General features: G+C 32.4%; 2 protein-coding genes across 2 annotated transcripts; one reads left to right on the top strand and one right to left on the bottom strand.

Moving 5' to 3' along the window:
* Positions 1 to 12,630: 12,630 nt before the first annotated feature.
* On the bottom strand, positions 12,631 to 13,388 carry LOC126722990 (14 kDa proline-rich protein DC2.15-like). Its single transcript, XM_050426159.1, has one exon. The coding sequence runs from the start codon at positions 13,310 to 13,312 to the stop codon at positions 12,893 to 12,895; it is 420 nt and encodes a 139-aa protein (XP_050282116.1). The 5' UTR covers positions 13,313 to 13,388; the 3' UTR covers positions 12,631 to 12,892.
* A 5,962-nt stretch (positions 13,389 to 19,350) lies between these two features.
* LOC126722988 (spindle and kinetochore-associated protein 1 homolog) lies at positions 19,351 to 24,301 on the top strand. Its single transcript, XM_050426158.1, has 9 exons — positions 19,351 to 19,670; positions 19,769 to 19,893; positions 20,772 to 20,881; positions 20,998 to 21,076; positions 22,324 to 22,391; positions 22,524 to 22,629; positions 22,773 to 22,802; positions 23,255 to 23,368; positions 23,952 to 24,301. Exons 1-9 carry the CDS (start codon positions 19,568 to 19,570, stop codon positions 24,027 to 24,029), a joined length of 813 nt encoding a protein of 270 aa, XP_050282115.1. The 5' UTR covers positions 19,351 to 19,567; the 3' UTR covers positions 24,030 to 24,301.
* Positions 24,302 to 26,265: the final 1,964 nt, after the last annotated feature.

The raw sequence follows: 26,265 nt of genomic DNA, 5'->3' as shown, positions 1-26,265 counted from the left end.
GTTAGGGTTTATATATATAGATGGAGATTGTGGTTTCTTTAGAATTTAGGGAATAAAATGATTGATGAGACCCTCGTGGGCACATTGGCTTGGATCAAATCCGGCCCCTAGTTGGCGGTGCAGCTTGGATAATAATTGAATAAGCCATGTTCCAAAATTTTGGAAGATTCTTCTGTATGTTGATTATTTTGCATGGATTTATCTAGCACCAAAAACAAAAAGACACCCTATATCTTTTTTATTTTTAAATTTGTCTTAAATCTTGTGCCATTTCTTAGTTAACATATGTTTACGTACATAAGGCATGACATGTAGTTTATTTTAATTGTCAATCCTCAAACCAAATAATATGTATGTTTTAGATTATTATTTTTTTTAAGAAACAAACATGCACACAAAGGAGAGGGAAAATTGATTCTAATACAAAGTACACCACAAACTCCACTCAAAAACTATTGTGTGTATTTGTGTTAGAACTCATTTCTCTCCCCCTTGTGTGTGTTTATTTTTCAAAAAAAAAAAAAAAAAATACAGTAATTGTTTCATATTACTTAAGATAGTATGTTGTATATAGTATAACTTATGTCATCTTTCCTTAAAAAGTTTTAAATTCTAAGTAATTATTGATTGTTTTAAAATAAATAAGTATATATATACATATATACACACACTTACCATTACAACTTTTCAACACTTATCCTATCACAGATTGAGTTATACTATTTTCCTCAAAAAAAAAAAAAAATTGATTGAGTTATATTATTGAGAATTTTTTTTTAAAAAAACTAGTGGATATTAAATAAAGTGCCTACTTCTTCAACGTGATTTTCTTTTTTAATATTTAAAATCCATAATCATTTGGCCCCGCAAGCACATGAGAAAGTACAATTATTTTATAAAAAAAAAAATGTGTGAAGCCCGTGAATGACAGAGTAAGAGTGTTTGGCATACCATAAAATCAAATCTAGACAAAGAACAACTCAAAAGATCTTTGAGTAAATTTACTAAATTATATCAACCTCCCTTGAGGTAACAAGTTAGTCATTGTCTCTTAAGTTATTAATTCTAATATAATATTCTCTCTTTTTTTTAAATCCAATCTTTATTGATTTTTGTTTTAACTTTATTTAATTTAATCACTATTCTTAGGAGTCATGTAACTCAATTAATTGGCACCTTCTAATGTTTTCAATAGGGATATTCAGAATTCAAATCTCTCTCCTGTTTACTAAAAAATTGTTTTAAAAAAAAAAAAATCTAACCACCATCACCCATGGCCCATTTCTATCTTATCCATAGCAGCATTTAGTTTTTGAGCTTTTAATGATGGTTTATGTATCTAGGCAAATAGTATTTTCAATTTCCTCCTCAAATAGTATACTAAGCGCACTATTTAATGTATGTACATTTTTTTTTTTCAATTAAAGTATACTTTTAGCCCTTAAAATTTAGGTTGTTTTCATTTGGTCCCTTTACATTTCAAAGTTTTTATTTTCATGAAGAGAAAATAGAAAATTGCAGAAAACAAGAAGGGCTAAAATGAAAATTATGAAATGTAAAAGACCAAAAAGAAAACAAACCCAAACTTTTTATGCAAGGTTTTATTACACTCTTAGCAATTTTGAGGATTAGCAAACACATTAAATATCTTTGAACAAATGCATAAACCTCGAATGAACAAAAAAAGTGTACATTAAAAAACAAAAACAAAAAAAGCTTTGAGCATGCATGTAATGCATGCGATAAGGGCTAGTATAGTATTAGTTTTTATGTAATAGGTAAATAATAGTACATTTAGACAAACAACTTTTTCTATTATGTCATTTTTCTTTTCAACCTAACAAAAAGAATTTATGTATGTTTAATTTATCTAGCACCAAAAACAAAGACCCCCTATATCTTTTTAATTTAATTTTTTTTCTAAACTTTTGTGCTATTTCTTGGCTAACATGTGTTTACGTAGATAAGGCATGACATCTAGTTTATTTTAAAATTTTAATTAAGGACCCATGAACCAAATAATATGTATTTTTAAATCCTAATTAAGTAATTATTGATTTAAAAAAAATATAAAATATACTTACCATTACAACTTTTCAACACTTATCCTATCACAGATTGAGTTATATTATTCTTTCTCAGAAAAAAAAAGATTGAGTTATATTATTGGGAATTTAAAAAAAGAAAAAATTAGTGGACATTAATGCTCTATTTGTTTCGATACAAAACCTTGTGTAAAGATAGTTTTTTATGTTTTCTAGTGTTTGATAGTATAAAAAAAGATAAGTCAAATGTAAACTATCTTTGGTTAACATAAAAAACATGACTTATTTTTAGAGATTTCTTTCCACTACATATTTTGGGAAAATAACTCTATTTCACAATAAGTTAAATAAGAGAAGTTAGAAGATTATTTTTCAACTCATTTAAAGTTATTACCAAACATTGGAAAATGAGATAGTTTTATAGAAAATGCTTCTTGAAAAATGACTCATTTTCTATAAAACATCATCCCTAAAACAAACAAACAAACAAAAAAAAAAAAAGCATAAAGAAAATGCCTACTTCCTTATCGTGATTTCTTTTCTAATATTTAAAAACCATAATCATTTGGCACCGCAAGTATATGAGAAAGTACAATTATTTATTTAAAAAAATGTATGAAGCCCGTGAATAACAGAATAAGAGAGTTTGGCATACCGTAGGACCGAGTACAGACTATAGAGTATAGACAAGAACAACTGGAAAGATCATTGAGTAAATATCAACCTCTACTTGACCTAATAAGTTAGTCATCGTCTTTGAAATTGTTATTAATTCATATATAAATATATTTTTTTTAAATTTTAAATCCTATATGAATTGATTTTTGTTTTATCTTTATCTAATCTAATAACTATTATTCTCAATTGATTGGCACCTTCTAATGTTTTCACTATAAACATTCAAGATTCAAATTATAAAAAATAAAATATAAAAACTAACCACCATTGCCATGGCCCATTTCTATCTTATCCATATTGGCATTTAGTTTTTAAGCTTTTTTAATGGTGGTCTATACATCTAGCCAAATAGGCATTTTCTATTTCCTCCTTAAATAGTTATGTATGTACATATTTTTTTTTCTTAAAGTACAATTTTAGTGCTTAAAATTTAGGTTGTTTCACCTTTTACGTTTCAAAATTTTTATTTTTATGAAGGAAAAATAGAAACTAGAATTTTAGAGGGGCTATGAAGCCCACCTTTGAGAAAACTGTTTTGGATCTTGTCAAATGGCACCAACCTGTCATTTTTGTGATCATGGAGATCCAGATTGACGGCCCAGGGGCTAATGAGATTATTAGAAGGCTTCCATTTGATGGGGCTTACTCTTTAGAGACCATTGGGTATGCAAGTGGCATTTGTCTCCTTTGGCGCTCTGATATTGTCTCCATTGACATCCTATCTATGACGGGGCAAGAAATTCATGCTATTGTCCAAGTTAGTCCCTAAACTCAACCTTGGCTTTTAAGTGCAATTTATGGTAATCCTCATTTTAGAGAAATATGTATTTTGTGGGGTAATTTAAAAATTCCCTCTAAGAGGCACAATCTTGCTTGGGCTGTTATGGGGGACTTCAATGATGTTACTAATGAGGAAGAGAAATTCGGAGGGAATGGCATTTGTAGAAGGAGGGTCTTTGAGTATACCAACTGTATGGATTACTGCAACCTTTTTTATCTGGGATTCTTAAGGTCTAAGTGTGCATTTGGATGCAGATGAAAAATTAAAATTATTTCACTATTTAACTTATATTTACTATTATTCATGGGCCTCACTGCACTTTTTGGCACTATTTATGGACCCCATTGTACTATTTCAATTAACTTTCACCTTTATCTACAGTACTTTCAGTAATAATTTTTCAGTTTCAGCAAAATAAGCGGTATCCAAACATATTCTAAATATACTTGGACCAATAAAAGGGATATCTCTGACCTAATCCAACAAAGATTGGACAGATTTCGGGCCAACTCGGAGTGGAAGACCACCCACCCTAAAGCCCTGGTGAAGCATCTAGCCAAGATTAATTCTAATCACTGCCCCTTGCTTTTGTCTTCGGAAGCCCTTCCATGTAGAAGTGGGGTAAGACCTTTCCGCTTCCAACCCATATGGTTCAACCATGACGGGTTCCCTAGTGTTGTTAGAGAAGCCTAGGAAGGTAATCAGCAGAATGTTAGTAGTGCTATTAATGAGTTTATTAATAAAGCCAATGTTTGGAATAAAGAAGAGTTTGGTAACATTTTTTGGAAGAAGAAGAATCTTGTTGCTAGAATTCTGGGAACTGAGAGGGCCTTAGCCCATTCCCCCTCTCAGAGACTAATTAACCTGCATAAATTCCTGTCAGAGGAGTTGGAAAAAATCCTAGCTTTAGAGGAGGAGCTTTGAGTAGTAAAAGCTAGAACAGATTGGCTTATACAGGGGGAAAGAAATACCATGTTTTTTCATGTTTCCACACTAAACCGCAGGAGCCAAAATCACATTGTGTGCATTAAAAATGCAGATGGGAACTGGGAAGAGGATGTGGACAGGGTTAAGGAGATTTTCCAAGCTGGCTTCTCTAGCCTTTACTATACTGAGCAGAGTTCAAGCTCTAGAGTGCCTGAGTGTATTTATGTCTGGGGTAATTGTCTGTTTGAATTTGAGGCTTTCAATTTAACTTATGTTCCCACAGATGCAGAGATCCTTTTTGCATTGAACTCCATGAAAGCTTTTTAAAGCCACTGGTCCTGATGAGCTGCATGCTGGGCTTTTTCAGAGGTTTTGGATGGTGGTAGGGGAGTTAGTGAAGTATGAAGTTAAACAAATTAGATCATTTTTGCATTGAACTCCATGAATGCTTTCAAAGGCCCTGGTCCTAATGGGCTACATGCTAGGCTTTTTCAGAGGTTTTGGATGGTGGTAGGCGAGTCAGTGAAGTATGAAGTTAAAAAAAAAATTAGATTGAAAAAAAATGCCTTCCTAGTTGAATAAAATGCTCATTGCCCTTATCCCGAAGCAGTTGGGGCCTGAAACAATTAGTCATTTCTGAACTATTAGCCTGTGTAACACCATTTATAAAATTGTTTCAAAGATTCTGTTGCTTAGGATGAAGCACCTGATGTCGTCCTTTGTATCCCCCACACAAACTGCCTTTGTATCGGGGAGAAAAGGCATGGATAATGTCATTGTCGCTCAAGAGCTTGTGTATACTCTAGAAAGAAGAAAGGGAAAGCAGGCTTTGTGATTATTAAGATTGATATGAAAAAAGCGTATGATAGAATGGAATGGAGCTTTGTTAGAAGCATGATGTGTAGCCTGGGGTTTCATGGAGACACTGTGGAGCTTATTCTGAGCTGTAGTTGTTCTACATCAGTGGCCCTTCTGTTTATTGGAAGCTAGATGGAGACCTTTCACCCTTCTAGGGGATTGAGGCAAGGTGATCCTATATCCCACTACATCTTCATCTTATGTATGGATTTTCTAAGCTCACTAATTAACAAGAAATGTGAAGATGGTAAATGGAACAAAGTTAAGGCATCTCAAGGAGGACTTGGGTTTTCTCATACGTTTTTTGCTGATGACCTCCTGTTGTATGCCAAAGCGGACCATGAGAATAGTGAGGCTATTACAAAAGTGTTGGATGAATTCTGAGCTCTCACAGGGTAGAAAATTAGCAAGGAAAAATCGAAAGTTTTCTTCTCCCCTAATACTACTGTTGAAACCAAAGAAGAAATTGTGCAGCTTCTGGGAATTAGTGAAACATCTAATATAGGGAAATATCTCGGCTTCCCCATCCTGCATAAAGGTAGAAGCCGTAATGATTTCCAATTTGTGGTTGAGAGAGTCCAAGCTAAGTTGGCAAGTTGGAAAACTAAATGCCTCTCCCCTGCAAGAAGGCTTGTGCTCATTAAGGCAGCAGTAACCCCTATTCCTGAATACACCATGCAGTGTTAGAAGCTCCCAGCCAGAATCTGTGAAGATGTGGAAAAGCGAGTTAGGAATTTTCTCTGAAGATCGATAATGGAGAATAGGAAGATGCATATGGTTGGTTGGAGCAAAGTTACAAAGCCGAAAGAACTGGGTGGCCTAGGGGTTTTCCAGATGAAGGCTCGTAATGCTGCAATTTTGACAAAGCTTTACTGGAGGATAGCTTCAAGCCCAAATTGTCCTTGGGCACAAATGCTTATTAGCAAGTACTTAAGTGCAATCAGACTTAGGGAGGGAGGAAGAAGGCTCCCTGCTTCAAGAATTTGGGCTACTTGTAAAGAAGGGGGGAATTATCTTTAACAAAGGATAAAAATGGACTATTGCCAATGGGGAAGATGTTGGATTATGTGAAGAAATTTGGCTCCCATCTAGACCCTTAAGGAATCAAATAAAAGGGCCGCTTGTTGAAGGGGAAGGAAACATGTCAGTGAAGATGTTCCTCTCAAACTCTAATGAGATATCCTTTAATCTTCCAGAGACCATACTCCAGGAAATTCAAGGCATACCTCTCGCTACTAACCCAGATCAGAAAGACAAGCTTGTCTGGGCCTTCTCAAAGGATGGATTATTCTCTCTTAAGTCTGCCTATCTTATTGCCAAAGATTTAAATCCTTCGAACCTTGATACTCATCCATGTCAGTGGGTTTAGGAAACGAATACCACACCTAGAATAAAAATTTTTTTATGGCTTTGTTCCCAGAATAGCATTCCTACCTGTGAAGTTCTTGGTTCAAGAGGTTTTAATCTTGATACGATGTGTGAAGTGTGTGGAAGTGCTTCTAAATCTATCACCCATGTTTAGAGAGATTGCCCAGAGGCGAGCAAGGTGTGGAAAGGGTTGGGAATTAGGGATACTAACCAGGTTTTTTATGGTCTTCCCCTTATGGACTAACTAAAGAGAAACTGTAGCTCTTCTGATTGTTTTCCTAGGCCTCGGATCCCTTGGAAAATTCTCTTCCCACAGGCAATTTGGCTAATTTGGCTCCAAAGAAACAAGATTATCTTCCAATTTGGGAGAGTAGATCTTAATACTTAAGCTCACTGCATTAAGAAATGAGCAAAGTTCTTTGCTATAGTTCCAAATAGCCCCAAGAAACCGAGGAGAATCCAAGTTCAAGTGGCTTGAAATAAACCCCAATCAAGGTGGGTAAAGTTTAAGTCGGATGGTTCTGTGTTTAGCAACCCGAAGAAGGCTGGAGGAGGAGCAATTCTCAGATACAATAATGGGGATTGGATTGCTAGTTTTGTGAGAAAGCTTGGAAACACGTCAAGCAACTTGGCTGAATTGTGGGCTCTCAGAGATGGGCTGAACCTGGCTAAACAACTTAATATAGAGAATATTTGTATTGAAATGGATGTAGAATTTCTTATATACTTACTATCTAATTTATCTGTAGATAATCTTATCCTAGAACCACTGTTAACTCATTGCAAGAACCTGATGAAGACCTTCCCTAACTGCACTGTGGCACATGTGTACAGGGAAGCTAATAGATGTGCTGATAAGCTAGCTAGGATGAGGGCTGATCTTCAATCAGATTACCTTATTTTGTATAACCCACCACTTGTGGTGGAAGACTTGTTGGCTAGTGATAAAGCTGGCCATGTTTGTAATAGACTTGTGGTTCCTTAGTTTTGAATATATGCATGGTTAACCAAAAAAAAAAAAATACCAAAAAGAAAACAACCCAAAAGTTTTTGTGCTAGGTTTTATTACACTCTTAGCTATTTTGAAGATTAGCAAACACATAAATCTCTTTGTACAAATACATAAACCTCTAATGAATGAAAAAAGTTTACATTAAAAAAAAAAAAAAAAAAAAGCTTTGAGCATACATGTAACACATGCAATGAGGTTAGTATAGTATTAGTTTTTATGTAAGTGGGAAATAATAGTAAATTCAAACAAAAAACCTTTTCTATTATGTCATTTTTCTTCTCAACCTAACCAAAATAAATAAATAAATTGCATATGTTTTTTATTTATTTATTTATTTTTTATCATTCCACTTTACCATCCTTAATAGGAAAACTGGAATATTTTCTATATTCTCCCCATTTTATCTTCCCAATTTTAACATAACCTATGTCTTATTAGTCAATTCGTTTGCCTACTCCATATATTTTAGTTGTATCCATTACCTCTTTTTTGGGTAAAATATTATTTTGGTTCCTAAACTTTATCGAAAATTTAATTTTTGTCCTTAAACTTTAAAAATTCTTTTTCATTATTAAACTTTATAAAGAGTTATTTTTAATAGTTTAGAGACAAAATGGGGATGAAAAAATAACTATTTGCAATAGCTTAGGGATGAAAAACATAATACTGAAATGTAAACCATCATTCCACTGAATCATAAGCTCTCCTGATGCCCACCTGCCTTGCCGTTTTTCTCTATGGTAGTTCTTAGCAATTTCATGAGGTAGTAGCACAATGTTCATGTAGTTTTTCAAGTATCTTTATGAAAATTATAATGGTTTTCTCTTGATTTATTTTATTGGGTGATTTTGTATAATGTATGTGTTTAATTCGTTATGATCATGCAATTTCCTTAGTATACTTTTCAAAATTATAATGGGTTCTCTTGGTTTGCTTTGTTAAGTTTTGTTGTAACAAACATGACCTCATCCCGCCCTTCACCTTGCCCCCTCCTTCTACCACAAACACTACCACCATTCTCTTTTTCCCTCTCACCATTCCCTTCTCCCTTCCCACCCAACCCTCCACCTACAACATATCTACTCTTACCTTTTGTTCCCCAAAATATTTTCCCCACCCCACAACAGTTTTACCCTCCACATCTTGGCTCTTTCCCTCAATCTTTCTGCTGGCTAAGTCAGTTTGGTCAGTACATTCCTTAATATGCTCTAGCCCAGCCCTCCTTACCCTTAAACGATTTGAACCCCAAGCCTATATAGCAACCATCAAAATACACTCCCAAGCCCCTTTCTTCACTGGCTAAGCCTTCTAAACTAGGGGGGGCCTGTGGGAAAGAATTCTCAGTCTCTTTGTATTTATTCAAAGTAATTTTTCTTGGCTTTTGATGGGGTCGTATGGATTCATATTCCATTACTAAAGAATGAGGAAAACATCGAGGCTCTATCCGAGTTGGTAGATCGGGGTTGGATTGGACCCTAGCTTGTTTGGTAGAGTTGTGTCGGTGGGACTTTAGTAAGAAACATTTTTTCAAATGGCTTCATGAGTATCATAAAATGTTGGAGTTTTTTAACAGGTCGAATAAGAGTGGTAATTTTGTGGAGATATCAAAGTACCATAATGGGGCAAGACGTGGATGTTTGCTTGTTCCAGAAGAGATGAACAAGGGAGGCTAGGCTTTTCTTGAAAGCAAGCTTCATTTTTTTTTTTTTTTTTTGGGGGGGGGGGGGGGGAATTCTGTTTTTAGGCCGAGGAAGGAGGTGGCTGGCAGTGGCAGGCCTGAAATATCCACCGACAATCCAAATAATCAAGTTTGGAAAACTTTTAATGGGAACGTGAAAGTAGGAACGAAGTTAAGTATGGAGAATCAATTTCCTAATATTACTGGGAGTTTAAATCAGAATGAGAGTTTTTGGGGGATTTGACTTTTTTCAAAAAATCACATAATCCAACTCATCTCAATTGTGGTCGTCCCAAGCATGGCCTTCTGCTAAATGGACTCAGGCCCACTTCTCTTTAAAAAATTTTGTTGCTTTTGATACTTATATCCAATAGCAGGCTTATACATGGAGTTTCTAACCATGGAGTGGAGCTCTGTGCCTTAAAGATTACTTTTTTGGAATAGGAATAGAGAAACTCTTTCTATATTGCTACTTTTGAGGATTGTGATGGTGCCAATAAATTCTTTTTACTACTAGAGTCTTAATTGTCTTTCAAGATTTGGGTGATTTAGTGTTGACATCTTTCCTTAATCAATAAAGGTAAACATCGCATCCCCGCCTACACATGTAAGGCAATATTTTTGTGGTTGAACCAAGTATATGAGAAGATAAAATCATGAAACTCACTATTCAAAATGTTCCAACTATATCATACATTTTTTAATTAAAATTCACCATCTCCAACATGCAATTTCTTGGGGTTTGTAACATCCTTTGAAAGTCTCTCTACTTAATAGGATTTTGTAGAATTTTTGGTGTTTTGGATACTTTTAATTCAATTGAATCCCAAGAGGTGAATTTCATGTAAAATGTAGTTGAGATTTTTAATAGAAATTGGATGTGTGGTTGACCTCAAGTATTTTGCATGCCTTTCGATCAAATCCACTATCTGGTATGATTGTGCATATTCTACTTCCAATCCTTAGTGTACAGGTAATGTCCTCTTTGGTCCTTTCAATCCTTGAACCTTATTTAGTTATATGATAAATTATTTCAACTGGCCTTTCACATCTTAGTTCCCCAAAACCATTATTGTCCATAAATTCAACCATTAGTGCTAATATTTCTATATTGATGAGCTTCTGAAAGGTTGCTAGCTTTTGTAAGTTGGGTCCATCAAATTAACAAATCTAATTTCTTTTCTTCCATTTATCCTTCTTTTGCAGCTTAATATAACATTGCAAATGAGATTTTAGATGATGTTTGCTCTAAAACTCATGGATGCTATCTCAATGCAAAGGACCTGGACAATTTTATGAACACGTCAGCCAAGTAAATCATAAGTTAGAGTTTCTTAGTTGTAGTTAATCATGTGCCTTTTTTCCCCCCAATTGTCAAAAATAAGGAATATTTTTTATACAATTTCAGTTATTTATTTATTTATTTTTATTATTAAATATGAAAATTTCAATTTATGACCATTAAGTATTTAGGTACAAAAAAGTGACCCAACAACTGCTGCTCCTATTTCTTCTCATCTCAAACTAGACATGGCACTGGTCTTTTTTTCAAAGCCACCAATTATACTGGTTTGGGCATTATTTTTAGAGATAGTCATAGTTTTCCTATTACAGTCCATACTAAATTAATTCCATGCCAAAGAAACCCATTGTGGATGACTGCCACGCTCTGTTAGGAGCATTGCACTCTTGTCACAAATTGTGCATCAAGGATTGGATTGCGGAGTTTGCTAACTCACAGTTGCTGGCATCAATTAGGTTGCAGGAACCATGCTTGAAGGAGATTTCTAATGTGTTAGAACATATTCATGTTGTAGTAAGCAAGACATATATCCTATAGGACAGTTTCTAGACTATGTAATAAGTCAACGTACATGTTAGCTAATATTGATAAGGAGTTAAGGGAACCCTTAGCTTGGGTTGAGGGAAAGTCATCTTTTCTCCTCTCTATTGTACACTTGGATTATTATCAATAAAGTTCTACCGCTTTTGAAATTTTTATTAAAAAAAAAAAAAAAACAATTTAGGATAATCATATATATATTTCATTTTTGGAACTTTCCTCTGTATTGCACGAGTTAGTAACTAGTTATAAATAAAAGGTGAAGTCTTGAAGACAGTCAGACCCAAGGCATGAAAAAATAAATAAATAAATAAAGAGGCATGACCATTAGGATTGGATTCAAAATTGGATTCCAAACATTTGATTAAGTTGGAAATAAATTATTAACTCTTAATGTTACCTGGTTTTGGAGTTCATATATGATAATATCATGGTGGTTAAAACTCTTTGAAGTTTAGATTCTCAACAATCCCTACTTGGTTTATCAACCTTGTATAATCCTCTTTGCGAATTGAGTTGTCACAATATTATGCGGTAATTAAAGAAAAACATGGAGAGTATGAAGGTGCTGAAAAATAATTATATAAAAGCATAAAATTGTCGAGATTTGCCTATTTTTTACCCTCAAAATAGTGGATGAGATCACATCTGGAGAAGGCATTTATAAAAAAATAAAAATAATAGAGATTAATTAAACCAATTATAAATTTTCATATCAGATTTAATGTCCAATCCTAAATTTGCATGTGTACAACTAAATTATTAGAGACCAAAGATAAATTAAATGGTGTAATGCACCATCTAATTTAACCTCATATTGACAAATTATTGTCACATAGTACTTGGATCCAGGCAAGTCATTCTAATCAAAATTAGGCAATTGTTTTTCATATTTCTCTAGGAAACTCATTAATTCTCACATTCAAAATGTACCGGTAGAATTGTTGCTGTATGCTCTCAAGAATCATTCCAAACGATCAGAGTCTTGCTGGGACCAATTTCATTTGATTAATTTTCTTGACAAATAGCTCTTGTAGTTTGAAAATCCCTCTTCCTGCGGCTAGTCATTCAAACAATAAAATGAAAAAACTCACGTGTGAATTGACATGTATTCTCAAAGAGAAATGTTATGTCTCCAATATTTTCATAATAAATCTTAAATGGTAAAAAAATAATTTCAGTGGTGAATTTAAATTGGAACCAGTAACAACTTACTGTATAGGATTTGATGTGAAAATGTTGCAAAAATATTATGAACGTGGCACTTTTCATTTTCAAAAGGAGTAACAAACTAGCAATAGGGAAAAATTTAAGGGATTATAATATTAATTTTGTCTCCACTAAGGAATGATGATAATCAAGTATCATTCATGTTACCTGTCAGTCTAGTCAAAATCCATTAAACTAAAGACATAATTCATGAATGTAGAATACAATAAATAATGAAAAATAATTCACATCAAAGCTCCATATTCATCAAGAGAAGATATTTTGCATCATCCAGAAAGAAAGAAAGGAAAAAAAAAACACATTTTATTATTTCCCAAAGAATAGCCGGTTGAGAAGACCTTCCAACAAACCAATTGACAACCAAAATGGGATTGATATCAAATCAAACCAGACCCCATCAACAAAGGATGTAGTGAAAATAATTAGATAACATGAAACTTGGTAGAAAAATGAGAGATTTAGCTTAGCACCATTAGGCACATTGGAAGCCTTTTGGTACATTCTTTCCACAATAATTCAATAGCAAGCTCAATGAGAGGGGGACATTAAGATTGATGCCTAGAACATTGGCCTTGATAGCAGTGCAAAGACAAACAGCAGCCTCAAGATCAACAAGACCTTGGATGAGGCTGCAGCAAGGGGTCTTTGGTGGGGTTCCCACAACAAGGTGCACCAAGTCATTCAACAAGTTAGCACACACCCCTAGCTTAAGGGTGTCCTTGGGGCAAGTGGCTGGCTTATTAGTAGGAAGGTTGGGTTGTGAGTGTTGTGGAGTGTGTTTTGGAGTCTTTAATGGTGGTGGGCAAGCGACATTAGTTGAAGTGACCATTGTGAAAAAGAGAAGGTTGAGAGAGAGTAGAAAAGCCATGGTTGCAATAGCCTTGGAAGCCATTTTTAGACACACTTGCCAAGGCTATATGTTTGTAATTAAGGATGGGTTTGGAGTGGTGGTGGAGGTATGGTGAAATGGGTTAGGGTTTATATAGATGGAGACTCTGGTTTCTTTAGAGTTTAGGGAATAAAATGATTGATGAGACCCTCGTGGGCACATTGGCGGTGCAACTAGGAGAATAATTAAATAAGCTATGTTCCCAAGTTTGGAAGATTCTTCTGTATTTTGATTATTTTGCATGGATTTATATAGCACCAAAAACAAAAAGACACCCTAGATCTTTTTTTCTTTTTTTTTGTAAAATTTTATTGTTGTTGTTGTTGTTGTTGTTTTTTTTTTTTTTTTTTTTTTTTTTTTTTTTAGAAACAAACACACACATATATAAACGGGAGAAAGATGTTCTAACACAAAAGTACACTACAAACTTCACTCAAAGGGGTTTTAAATTTTGTTAGTTTCTTGGTTAACATATGTTTACGTACATAAGGCATGACATCTAGTTTAATTATGTTAATTATCGACCCTCGAACCAAATAATATGTATGTTTTAAATTCTAATTATTTTGATTGTTTTTATTTCTATAATTTGTCAAATATTGCTTAAATATATTGTTGTAGTATAACTTGTGTCGTCTTTCCTTAAAATGTTTTAAATTCTAAGTAATTATTGATTGCTTTATTTATATATATATATATATATATATATCCTTACCATGACAACTTTTCAACACTTATCCTATCACAGATTTAATTATGTTATTGGGATTAAAAAAAAAAAAAAACACACTAGTGGCTATTAAAGAAAGTGCCTACTTCCTCAGCGTGATTTTCTTTTTTAATATTTAAAAACCATAATCATTTGGCACCGCAAGAATATGAGAAAGTATAATTATTAACAAAAAAAATAGTTTGTATGAAGCCCGTGAATAACAGAATAAGAGTGTTTGCCGTACCATAGAATCGAGTAAAGACAAGAACAATTTAAAAGGTCTTTGAGTAAATTATATCAGCCTCTCTTGAGGTAACAAGTTAGTCACTGCCTCTGAAATTGTTATTAATTCTTTTATATAAATATATATATATATATATATTAAATAAAAATCTTATATTTATTGATTTTGTTTTAACTTTATCTAATCTAATTACTATCCCAAAAGCATTATAGCTAAATGGGTTGACACCTCCTAATGTTTTCAACGGAGACATTCAGGATTCAAATCCTCCCTCCTTGTTGCAACTATTGAATTTAAAAAAAAAAAAAAAAAAATCACCATTGCCCATGACCCATTTCTCCAAATCTTTATTTTTTGAGCTTTTAATGATGGTATATACATTTAGGCAAATAGTCATTTTCGATTTCCTCCTCAAATTGTATGCTACATACACTATTTATGTATGTACATATTTTTTTACTAAAGCATACTTTTATCCTTTAAATTTAGGTTGTGTTCATTTAGCCCCTTTATGTTTCAAGGTATTTACTTTCATGAATGGTAAAACATAAAATTTCATCAAAAAGGAAGGCTAAATTGAAATTTTTGACACGTAAAAGACCAAAAAGAAAACAAACCCAAACTTTTTGTTCAAGGTTTTATTACACTCATAACTATTTTGAGGATTAGCAAACACATAAATCTCTTTGAATAAATATATAAACCTCAAATGAACTAAAAAAGTTTACATTATAAAAAATAAAGAAAGCTTTTAGGATCAAGGTTATCAAAATCGGGATCCTAAGTAGGATCGTTGAAGGTAGGCGGGATCATAGATTATAGAATCGGATCGTGAATCGTAAGATCCTACATATTTTCATATTTAAAATAAAAAACACATTGATAATAACTTTGTATATTGAATAATCACGGAAATTATAAATTCATCCATAAAAAAAACTAAGATTTGCATTATATGATGTAATTTGTATGTCATACATTGCTAAGTCTATACTAACGAAACAAATATATTAAAGTTTTGACCCAATGTATCTAAAAAGTTCAATAAATGTTTAATTAGCAACCAAATACCAAAATATTTATCTAAACATATGGAAAATATTTTCCAAGTTCTAAGTTCCAAGTTTGAATCTAAAATAAGTTAGTAAATGACAACTAGCTAACTACAATATGAAATCCAAAAGCAAGATGAATATTAAGGTGGAGTGAACATTTAATTATTCTCATTTTAAGATTCTTATAACCACTGTCCTAAATTCCTAATCATCATCATCCATTTCATCATCTACGTAGACATTATATATTTGTATACTAGAGCTACAAAAAACATCAAGATACAATTTTACACTCAACTATTCAAGTTATACCACTCAGCAACAATTAAAGAGCATGCTCAAAAAAATAATCAATCAATATACAAATACAAGCATAACTGATAAAATTATATATAAAAAAATATTTTAGTAATATTAGAACACAAATTAGTATATTGATCAAACAAATTTAACAAAATTATAGCTTAAAAAGCAGCAAAGCCAACATCAGATTCTTCATTTAGAAATGATGAAACATTCCTTCATTTTGATTACAAGTGAACTAGAAACTAAAAAACATTTGCTTAGGTAAACATAATTTTATAAAATTAAAAAAAAAAAAAAATCATACCATCACAACATGAAAAAATAAAAACCCTTAAATCTTCATCAAAACAAAAAATTTATTTCATAAAAAAAAAAAAAACCAAAAATTTATGTTTTTGGTAGGATCGATAGGATCCCATATGATCCTACATTCCTATACGTTCTTACACGATCTTACTATTTTTATGATCCTAGTGTGATCCTAAACGTTTTGGTGAGGTGAGATCGTAAAATTGTATGATCCTACGATCCAGATCACGATTTTGACAACCATGCTTAGCATACATGTAACGCATGTGATAAGGTTAGTATAGTATTAATCAAAATAGTTTTTATGTAATAGGGAAATAATAGTAAATTCATACAACTATCATTTTCTATTATGTCATTTTTTTTTTCAACCTAACAAAAAGAATCTATATATGTTTTCTATCATTCGACTTAACCATACTCAATAGGAAACTAAAACTATTTCATCTTACCAATTTTAACATAACCTATGTCTTCTTAGTCAATTTGTTTATCTACTCCATTTTAGTCGTATCCCTTACTTCTTTATTGGATAAAATACTATTTTGCTTCTTAAACTTTATCAAAAGTTTATTTTTCATCCCTAAATTTTAAAATTTTAATTTTTCATCCTTAAAATTTATAAATATTTTTTCAATAGTTTATAGACAAAAATATGGACGAAAAAAGCTTTTTTTTCTTCAATAGTTTAGGGACAAAAAACAAATTATTTACAAAGTTTAAAGACATAAAATGAAACATTTTCAATAATAAAGGGCAAAAAAAAAAATTTCAATAATCGATATATATATAATCGAAGTTTTTGACTTTTTATTAACCTCTCTAAAGCTTGTCATATCATTATCAATTTTTTTTTAAATAAAATTATTTTTGGTTAGTCCAAACTTAACAAGAAGTTAAAATCTATCTCTCTAACAAGTCCAACTTAAACTCAAACTCATCATTATCATTTTTTTAAAACATAATTATTTTTGTTTAGTCCAAACTTAACAATTAGTGAAACTCTATCTCTTTAACAAATTCAACTTAAACTCAATCTCAAACGTTAATAATTTATCTTCAAATTTGCTAGGTTAATCATGAACACTATAAAAGCAGTGCAAACCCCAAATTATTTTTTATAAAGCCGAGTAGAGTATGAGCTCTTCTTCTGTTATTTTCTTTTCCTCTACTTTGTTAAAAAAGAAAAAAATTATGGTTTTTCATGTATTTTTTAAAAAGTAATTTTCGTACATGAACCACCAAACTCTCTTTAGCCATTTTTTACAAAATAAAAAAGTTTGCAAATATTGAAATTTAAGATTGCTGCTACTGTATATGTTTTTACTTCACCTCACGATATGAAAGTATGTTAATTCCTTGGGCAGAAAGCTTATATATGATATATTAAGAGGAGGTATGACATTCATTATTTCAACGTGGACTCCTACTCAACATTTTTTAGTGTGGGTCACATGTTGATAAGGTTCGTTTAAAATTTAGACCCATTAAAATTTAAAACTTATTGCTTTGGGTTCATGTACTTTTTTCTTTTTCTTATATTTCTCTTTTAAATAGTCATATATTTTTTGAATTATTTCAATAACTTTTTCTTTAATTATATATCTTTTTTGGCATTTTGGAAGTTTTAACATCTAATTTGTGTAGTCACACACACACACACACACACACACACACACATATATATATATATATATATATATATTATGGGTTGGGTTTAAGTTATACCTGATGTAACTCTAAGTAATATTACACCACTCAATATTTTTTAATTGGATGTAAATTTTGACAAATTCACCATTATATTACATTATCTCTGTATATTCTCCATGCTTGCAAAATTTTAAGGTGTTCAAAGATTAATAGTCATGTTATCAATCAATTATTTAAATTCAAGTTTTTGTAGTTTAAAATAATGCATAAAAAATGAGTTTACGGATTGAATAGTAAATAACATCCAATTGGCTTAAAAATTGGCATAAATATTAAGTACATATAGAACATGTAATTCAATGGTGGGATTTTCAAAATATGAATTCTATAACAAGTTATTGGGTAGTGTAATATTACTTAGAGTTACATCAAGTGTAACTTGAACCCAACCCATATATTATCTATAATTTTTAGGCTCTGAATCTTTTGATTTCTTTTAATAGTTATAGCTATAAATTATTATTTTGAATGTAACCCATATTTCTCTTATATTTCTCTATTGTTTAATCATATATATTTTATTTTGTTTCAATAATTTTTAAATAGTGAATCATCTGATTCTTTAATATTTTTTGGTCTTTTAAAAGTTTTAATATCTGAATTTTTAAGTTATGTTTTTGCAGTATATGAAACTATCTGACAGATTTTTTATAAGCCATTGCATATTCAAGTAATAGTTTCTTCATTAAATTGTAACACAAATTGAAATCATACAAGAGCAAATTATGCAATAGTGTAGTTTCTTAATTAATTTAAGATTTTATAGAATTATTTTAGTTTACCTCACTGTAGGGTCAGTTTTTAGAGCCCAGGCCCAGCAGGTAGGTGATTCTGGCCCAAAGAACCCTAGACAATGAATTTGTAGAGAGCGGGTTACAGAATTAGGCCTTAACGAAGTGAATGTTAGTTAATTTTAGGCCATGCAGCAATTGAACGTAAGAATATTTCCTTTATATCCACTAGATATTCGGTCCGAGGAGACGTATGGGTGCACCTCTGTTCTTGATTAAAGGATATAGTCTTTCTCTCTCTATCTCTCCCTCTTTCTTTTCTTTTTTTTTTCGATCCCCTCTTCATGGGGATGCCCTTCTCTTATATAGCCTCCTTAAAGTAATAAAAGTCTTCCACTTGTTGATCATCTGGACCTTCACTTGAGTGCCCGTCCCATCGGACATTCACCTTACCTTTCTGTGAGTTGCAGTAGCCAAGGTAACACTGTTCGCCTGTCCTCTCCACATTAATGCGGCCAGAAAAGTAGCTTCCTTGCATTTAATGTAGCAGTTGTGGTCTCCCCCTGGACATCCTATACTCTCTTCCTTCTCCCAGCTTTGTGAGGCTCATCCTTACTACCAATATTCGTTTGAAGTAATTCCTTATTATGGATAGGGTGCACGTTGGGCCCATATTTGGTACGTCCGAGGAGACACTCCTCGGACGTCTTTTTAAATAAGTTTGGACTTATCAAGATTGGGCTGGAAGTCTTTTTGGTGCCCCATTTTCTCCTCGGTCGTGGCTGGACTCTGCATGGGGCCCAAGGCCCATTGTTTGACTTGGGAATTTTACCCTTACACTCACAAATAGGTAGATTCTTGTGTATATAACATGGATTAGCAATTAGTTTATAAATAAAAACGAATGTTTTAAAGTTTAGTGACCGTTCCAATTGTTTTTTTTAGGTACAAATTTGTAATTCAAGCCGTAGTAGGTGGCCAGCGAGCACACTTGAGACGGCGTCGTTTGAACTTTGAAGAACAAATTGGGGGAAACATAACCAATGTTCCCGCCAGAATCATTTCCCAGGATTTAAAAAAAAAAAGGGTCACAATCGCATAGCAAAGATCAGAGTCAGAGAAATCAAACAGTATAATTCAATTCAATTTTAGAGAGAGAGAGAGAGAGAGAGAGAGAGAGAGAGAGAGATGGAGGCGAAGAAAGCAGCAGCAGGGACGTCTCTGGAGTCGTTGATGTCTTCGTTCAACACTCGCATTGCCGAGCTTCAAGACCTCGTCATTGCTCGCAACAGTCTCTCTCTCTCTTCTCTTCTCTTTTTCGTCCAATCAGGTTCGTCCACCTCTTCATCCATGGATGTTGATGTTGATGTTGTTGTTTGCAAATTGCAGTGTACCCGGCGACAAGCGTAACGGATTTGTCAGCGGTGGACGCAGCATTGAAGGGGATGGAGCTTCAGCTCCACTCTATCAAGGATCGCTTGCGCGATGAAACCCTCGCCATTCCTAAAGCCAAAGTACCTCTCTCTCTCTCTCTCTTTGCGTTTCAATTTTTCTATGGCCGGTTGCTGAATTAGGGTTTTGCTCATAAAATTGGGGATTTTTTCTTTAAAAAGTATCAAAATTTTGAAATGGTCAATTAGGGTTTGTTTGGTAGCTGAAAAAAAATAAAAAAATTGGAGGAAAATGGTTTTTAAAAAATTTCAATTTATTCTTATATTTTGAAGAAAAAGGGTACAGATGCTTTTAAGTTTTTAAGGGAGTTAATTTAAAAAAAAAAAAAAAATTGCTCTGAAATTAAATTTAATATATGTATAGTTTTTAGATTTGCTCTCTGTTTTTTATTTAGGTTTAATATATGTTCCTCCTTAAGTATTGGTAATGAGCACATTATCTCCTGCATTTAGAATTTCCATCAAATTTGAAGAAAAAGTCAAATTTTTTTTCGAGAAAACGTCTTTAATAGCAATTTGAATTTTTGGTTAAATGTGACGGAAATCTCAACAACAAGGGATAAAGTGTTCATTACTAAATAGTTAAGAAGATTAGTGAAATATTGCAACTGTACTATAGCTAAGGAGAAAATACAATTTGCCCTTTATTTTTATCATATTGCTCAACCAATTTATTTGTAGAGGTAGTTTTGGAAAAGATAAAAAGATAAAAAGAATTGAAGATTCTGATCAAATCAATTATATTTTTTATATTATTTGAAAATGTTAAGAACCTAGTTGCTTCCTAAAACCAAGGCTAATACAAATATTTTGTTTCCCTATGTGTGTTTTTTTCCTAAGTAAACTACTAGATGGTGAGAATTTAAAATTAGGTTGGTTGACTGTTTCTGTGTATTTGATGATTGGTTTTTATTGGGTTGGGATTGTTTTCCTGGTTGCAGAAAATCATAGATGCATCACTGCGACAGCAGAAGAAATTGCAGAGTATGTCTGTGTATGCTCCGTCATATTTTCCAGAAAGAACAACCACAATCTTGGAAACTAATAGATGGTAATATACTAATAATTTTTTTTCTTACTTGATTATATTTTGTGGTTTGGATGTTTGGGGTTACCTACCTTTTTGTAGAGTAGATAACCAATACTTGTTTAATTTTGGGGTGTCAGTTTGATGTCTGAATTCTCCAAACAAGATCTGGGTGTTGGGTCTTTAAAACTTGAGGAAGAGCCAGCAGCATTACCTAAGGTATGTGGAATCTACCTGAACAGGTTAAAAAGAAAAAAAAGAAAGAGAATAGAAGTGGATTGGAAATTGCATTCTATGGAGCCCTATTTGGACATATTTTCACCACTAATTGTTGCTAATCATTCTAAAAGTCTATAGTAAAACTTGACCATTTGGAAGAATGAATTAGTTCCTTATCAATTAGCTTTAGCTTCAATGATATCTCTTCCCATTAAAGATCAGAGTGAAGATTGTGGTCGTGGTCTTGGGTTCAAGACTCACTAGGTGTTGTGTAACTTACCAATAAGAAATGAGTATGGGTTTTTCTGTTAATTATATTTGAAGTTAGAATCTGCAAATGCATTGCTGACTTTGTAGCATACATAATTCAGATAATAGAACAATAGCTTTCACATATTGGCATGGTAACATGATGTGTCAGCTCATTTATCCTAGATGTTACTTAAAATACTGTTATAACTCAAGAGTAACCCAATCACGTGATGTGATAAGGTGGCCATATAATATACATGAAGCTGGTTAACTTCCAAGGTTTGAGGGGCAAAATCAGGTGTTAATAATTTAGTAGTTTTTTTTTGGGTTATTCAATGATGCTCAGAAGCTAGAATTCCATGCCACATGGTTCTTTTCATTGACAATGAAAAATGAAGGCTCCTCTATGGATGATCTACCTAAATATGAATTTTATAAGGGATTGATGTTGTGATTTGTGAATGGGCATATGTGAGACAAGGCTTGCATAAATGCATATTTTGAGATTTTTATTCTTTGCTCTTGAAGTGAATATACTTGGAAAAAAATATTTACAAATTGTAAATTTGTAATATAGGGTTCAGTGCAAAAACATCAATACACAACTAGCCACAAATGCTCCAAACATTTTGAAGGAACTTAACTTGGTTGTTCACTGGAAATATTCTCTGTGTTGAAAATTCGAGACGTTGATGCAATTAAGAAGTCTATTTTACCCTTAAATTAGGAGTTGTCAATGGCTATGGTGGTTATGATGAATATTTGTGATGTATGCATTGAATAGTTACCCTTTTTTCTTTATACTATTGTTCTATAGAAAATGGTAATATTAAATAAATTTCTTCCCTTGAACCTCAAAAACGAGTGAGGTATCAATCGGAAAAAGAAGCAAACTGTAGGTCATTTTGTAATTGTGTTTAAATTATATTCAGCTGCAGTGTGAGGAAATTGTTGCAAGCATCCATTCTTCATCTTAGTTATGTTTTCAATTTCAGGAAAAAAAGGGTCGTGGCTCTCCACCCTTGTGGCATATAACTGCCAATGAGCTTGATTCTCTGTCATCGTAAGTACTTATTTCCTTCTGTAATCATTCAGCTTCCAGCTATACCATCTGCTTATGCATCATAATAATTCACTTAAATCTTCTCACTTATATTATACTTGTTATGGGTGTCTAATACATCTGTAATTGCAGATACATGAGAGGAAGGCTGACACTAGAGAAGGTCAATGCAGCTATTAATGACATGGCAACTTATGCTGAAGCAAATGCTCATCTTATTTCAGCTCCAAAGAAAAAGGTTCCTTTTCCAGTTTGTTTTTTATACTGGTGCATGTGTTTTTTTTTTAATTTTATTTTAAAGCTATTACTTTTTAAAAAATATACTGATGCATGTGTTTAATCTTTAAACGTCTACTAATTAATTACCTTTTCTTCATGAAGCTGGCAGAAAATCACTGGGAAAAAGCCCTGGTAAGAGAAACTAAACCTCAATTAAGTGACTCTTTCATCTCTTGCTTCCCTTCTCCCTTGACCTGGCTAATGAAAACTTATTTTTAGAATAACAATGGCTCGTGGTTGAATTAGTGACCCAGGCTCCAATGCTAACTAATCAAGGTTGGGAGGGTCAATGTGTTTGGGGTACTGCCATTTTATGTAGCTCATTGTTGAATTCTAACCAAAAACAAAATAAAAGAGCAGTGGCCTCCTGTACCAGCAGCCAACACCATGACCCTTCCAGACAGTTTGAGAGAGGTGCCAAAATAGCATAATCTCAATGCTATATTCCAAGGCGGGAAACCTCTATTCCATTTTTTAGACAATTGGCTTGTACTTGTTAGTGTTGATTACCTCTTCTTGTTTTTGAGCATGGTAATAAATTTTTGATTTGTTTGACCAATTTTCAGCATTGCTTAAATGTGCAGGAACTGAGAGATATTGCTATGACAGACGGTGTAAAGGGAAAACACTTTTTTCTCGAAAATGACATAAAAGGGCCAGCACTGAAGCTTGACAATACTGGAAAAGCAATACTGACTGTGAGTGTTTCCCTTCTATAGGCAACCAGAGTAGCTAATCCATGGATTGTCACTGAAATAAAATGATATGTAGCATAAATTGAATAGTTACCATCATCTATACATGCTTCATGTTCAACCCTGGGGATGGGGAAATGTTTTCAGTAGACTTTCACTTTCATTTCAGGGACAGTAAATCCAGAAGAGATAGTTGTTGAGAATTAACACCAGTGTTGTTGCACTCAAGAGTCCTACATCCCTTGTTACAAAATCGAAAATATAAATAATGCAAAATGAAGAAAGTCAGTTTCCTTATGTTCTGAAAATTACTTTTTGGGTATGCAAATGCTGTTATAATTAGCATGATAACAGTACTCAAAGTGATGAACACTTTATTTAATTGTACTGAGATCCTCTTGTTGAGTATTTTCTCTTGTAAAGAGAAGTGGATATTGCTAACTTTTTACGACAGGAGTTCTATGTACACTGGAATGTTAACAACCTTGTTATGTGCATTATAAATAGATTAGACAATGTTTTTCATCTGTTTACAAAGTTTTTACTTCTGCAAAGAAAGTCATATTTTGCATTGTTTTTTTGGCAGGTCCTTCGTCACCTTGGTCGCATAAGTGAGACTCGGATTGGACATCACCGTGTGATTATTCTCTTGAAGCCTCAATGATGCCTTGATCTAGCTGGCTAGTTACATTATTATTTACTGAGTTTTGGAGCTCACTTTTTTTCTTTTCTTTATTTCAAATTATGAGAGATAGCTAGCTCGTAGGACTTTTCATTATGGTGCTATGTGGGAAGAGCATTAAGACTATTTTCTTTAATGTTAGTTTACTTTTTCATGATTATTGATAATGTGGAAACTTGTGTAAAACGTTTTCTATTGCTACATGTGTAAATTGTAATCAACCAATCAATCAATATATATTATAGATTGTGACATGTGTTGCATTTTTTGAAATTTTCTTTATTTAAACTTTAACTTAAACAAAGTTTACATATAAAGTATTAGTTTATTAAATTAGTCAATAGGATAAATGCATCTATTAATTATTTACATTTGTGCATTAATTATTTATATTAAATGAATGTATATGATTTTGTCTTGGTTAATTGGTAAAGTTTCTAATTGTTGAACAAGATATTGGGGGTTCAATCTCCACTTACACCAAAAATTGATTGATGTATTGGTTTGATGATAAGAAACTATTATCAAGAGCAGATGTTATAGGTTAAAACTCTTTTATTTTTATAAACTCTATATAAGAAATAATTTTTAATTGGAATAATAATAATAAATTAAGAATATGACATTCCTCCTCATGTTTAGTTGTTTTGAGTTTTTTGACAACAATTGAGAACAAAATTGGCCTCTGTCCTTTTCGGGCAAAATAAATAGCATTCTACCTCATTTCCCAAACTAATTAAAGAAATGTCATTCTTTTGAAAATCAACTTTTTTCAAAATCGAGTTTAAAAAAAAAAAAAAAAATATATATATATATATATATATTCTGAAACCCTATATTGGTGTTTTAAGGAGCCTATAGTAACGTTTTAATGACTTATAGTAGCGTTTTAAAGAGCCTATAGTGACGTTTTAATGACCTATAGTAGTGTTTTGTAACTTGATTTCCATAAAGTCGAGTTACATGCAATTTTTTTACTTATAACTCGATTTCATGGAGCTTGAGTTAAAAAATGTCACTCTAAGTCCTTAAAAACGTCACTATAGGTCTTTAAAAACGTCACTATAGGACTTAACTTGATTTTGAAAAAGTCAGTTTTCAAAAGAGGGGCATTTTCCTAATTAGTTTGGGAAAGGGGGTAGAATGCTATTTATTTTGCCCGAAAAGGGTAGAAGCCAATTTTGTGCCAACAATTGACACAAAAGTCTAAAAAATTAAATATTTGTCAATTCACTGAAATAAATCTTAACCGTTTAAATTTTATAACTCTTTTCAGTGACATGTAATATGTGTGTGTGTGGAACTAATATTGAAGTATTTATTCTATGTAATTAGAAAAATTACTAATTACATTTTACCTACTCTAAGGAATTGACACAACTGATGCTAGTGTACTTAGAGAGAGTGATATTTTTATTTTTACCAATCAGTTTTCGCATGTGTAGGAGAGTGGGAGTTCTACAGTACAATCCACGAGAAGAGAGATGATTTCTTAAAATTGTTTACATTTATTTGCTAATACTTAAGGTTTTATTACTACTCATACACAGGAAAAGAAAGAAATATTGCACGGGACATGATTTTCATCTATTGGCTAATTCTTGGAGCCTTGATATCTTAGTAGAAGAGTCAACCCTGCAAAGGAATGCAAATCTACTCATGGAGAAAGTATTTACTGTCAAAAGAAATTGAATGACAAAATACAATACTCTAGAACTTTTCTTTTTTGGATACATTGTAAGAAATTATTTTCCATCAAAAGAAATCAAACGACCAAATTCAAAGCTCAATATCTTTTTTTTTTTTTTTATAATTTTTTATATATATTATAAATGGGACAAGGATAATTTAAACCTTAAATATTTTTGTTAGAAACATGAAAAAAATGACATTTGATCTAAACGTCGTTGGCAATACTCTAGAACTTAACTATGAAGAAAAGAGAATCTGAAAAGATTGCAAGATAGATGAATTTGATTAGTAGAAGGGTTGAAATTTTTAAGAAATAGAAAACTAATCGAGTGAGAACTATCCATACCATACAATCCAAAATGATGTTGCTTGTGGATTCAACCAAGTAGAGTGGCTTTTAGGGTTGCAAGTTCAATATATCCAAGTGACTATTATCATCATCATCATCATCATCATCATTATAACAATGGGAGATTTGAAACCTAGGTTTTCTTCATATATAATTGAACTAGATAATACCACTTAA

The sequence above is a fragment of the Quercus robur genome, chromosome 4, assembly GCF_932294415.1.
Source record: "Quercus robur chromosome 4, dhQueRobu3.1, whole genome shotgun sequence".
NCBI classification, from domain to species: Eukaryota; Viridiplantae; Streptophyta; class Magnoliopsida; order Fagales; family Fagaceae; genus Quercus; species Quercus robur.
The sequence above is the reverse complement of the archived record's forward strand: the minus strand, read 5'-3'. Positions and strand labels throughout refer to the sequence as shown.

What these genes read in the sequence shown, in the direction of transcription:
- LOC126722990 (XM_050426159.1), bottom strand. Translation starts at nt 13,312, where the DNA reads ATGGCTTCCAAGGCTATTGCAACCATGGCTTTTCTACTCTCTCTCAAC.
- LOC126722988 (XM_050426158.1), top strand. Translation starts at nt 19,568, where the DNA reads ATGGAGGCGAAGAAAGCAGCAGCAGGGACGTCTCTGGAGTCGTTGATG. An exon ending in CCTCGTCATTGCTCGCAACA is followed by an intron (nt 19,671 to 19,768) that starts GTCTCTCTCTCT and finishes TGCAAATTGCAG; the next exon opens with TGTACCCGGCGACAAGCGTA. An exon ending in AGCCAGCAGCATTACCTAAG is followed by an intron (nt 21,077 to 22,323) that starts GTATGTGGAATC and finishes TTTCAATTTCAG; the next exon opens with GAAAAAAAGGGTCGTGGCTC.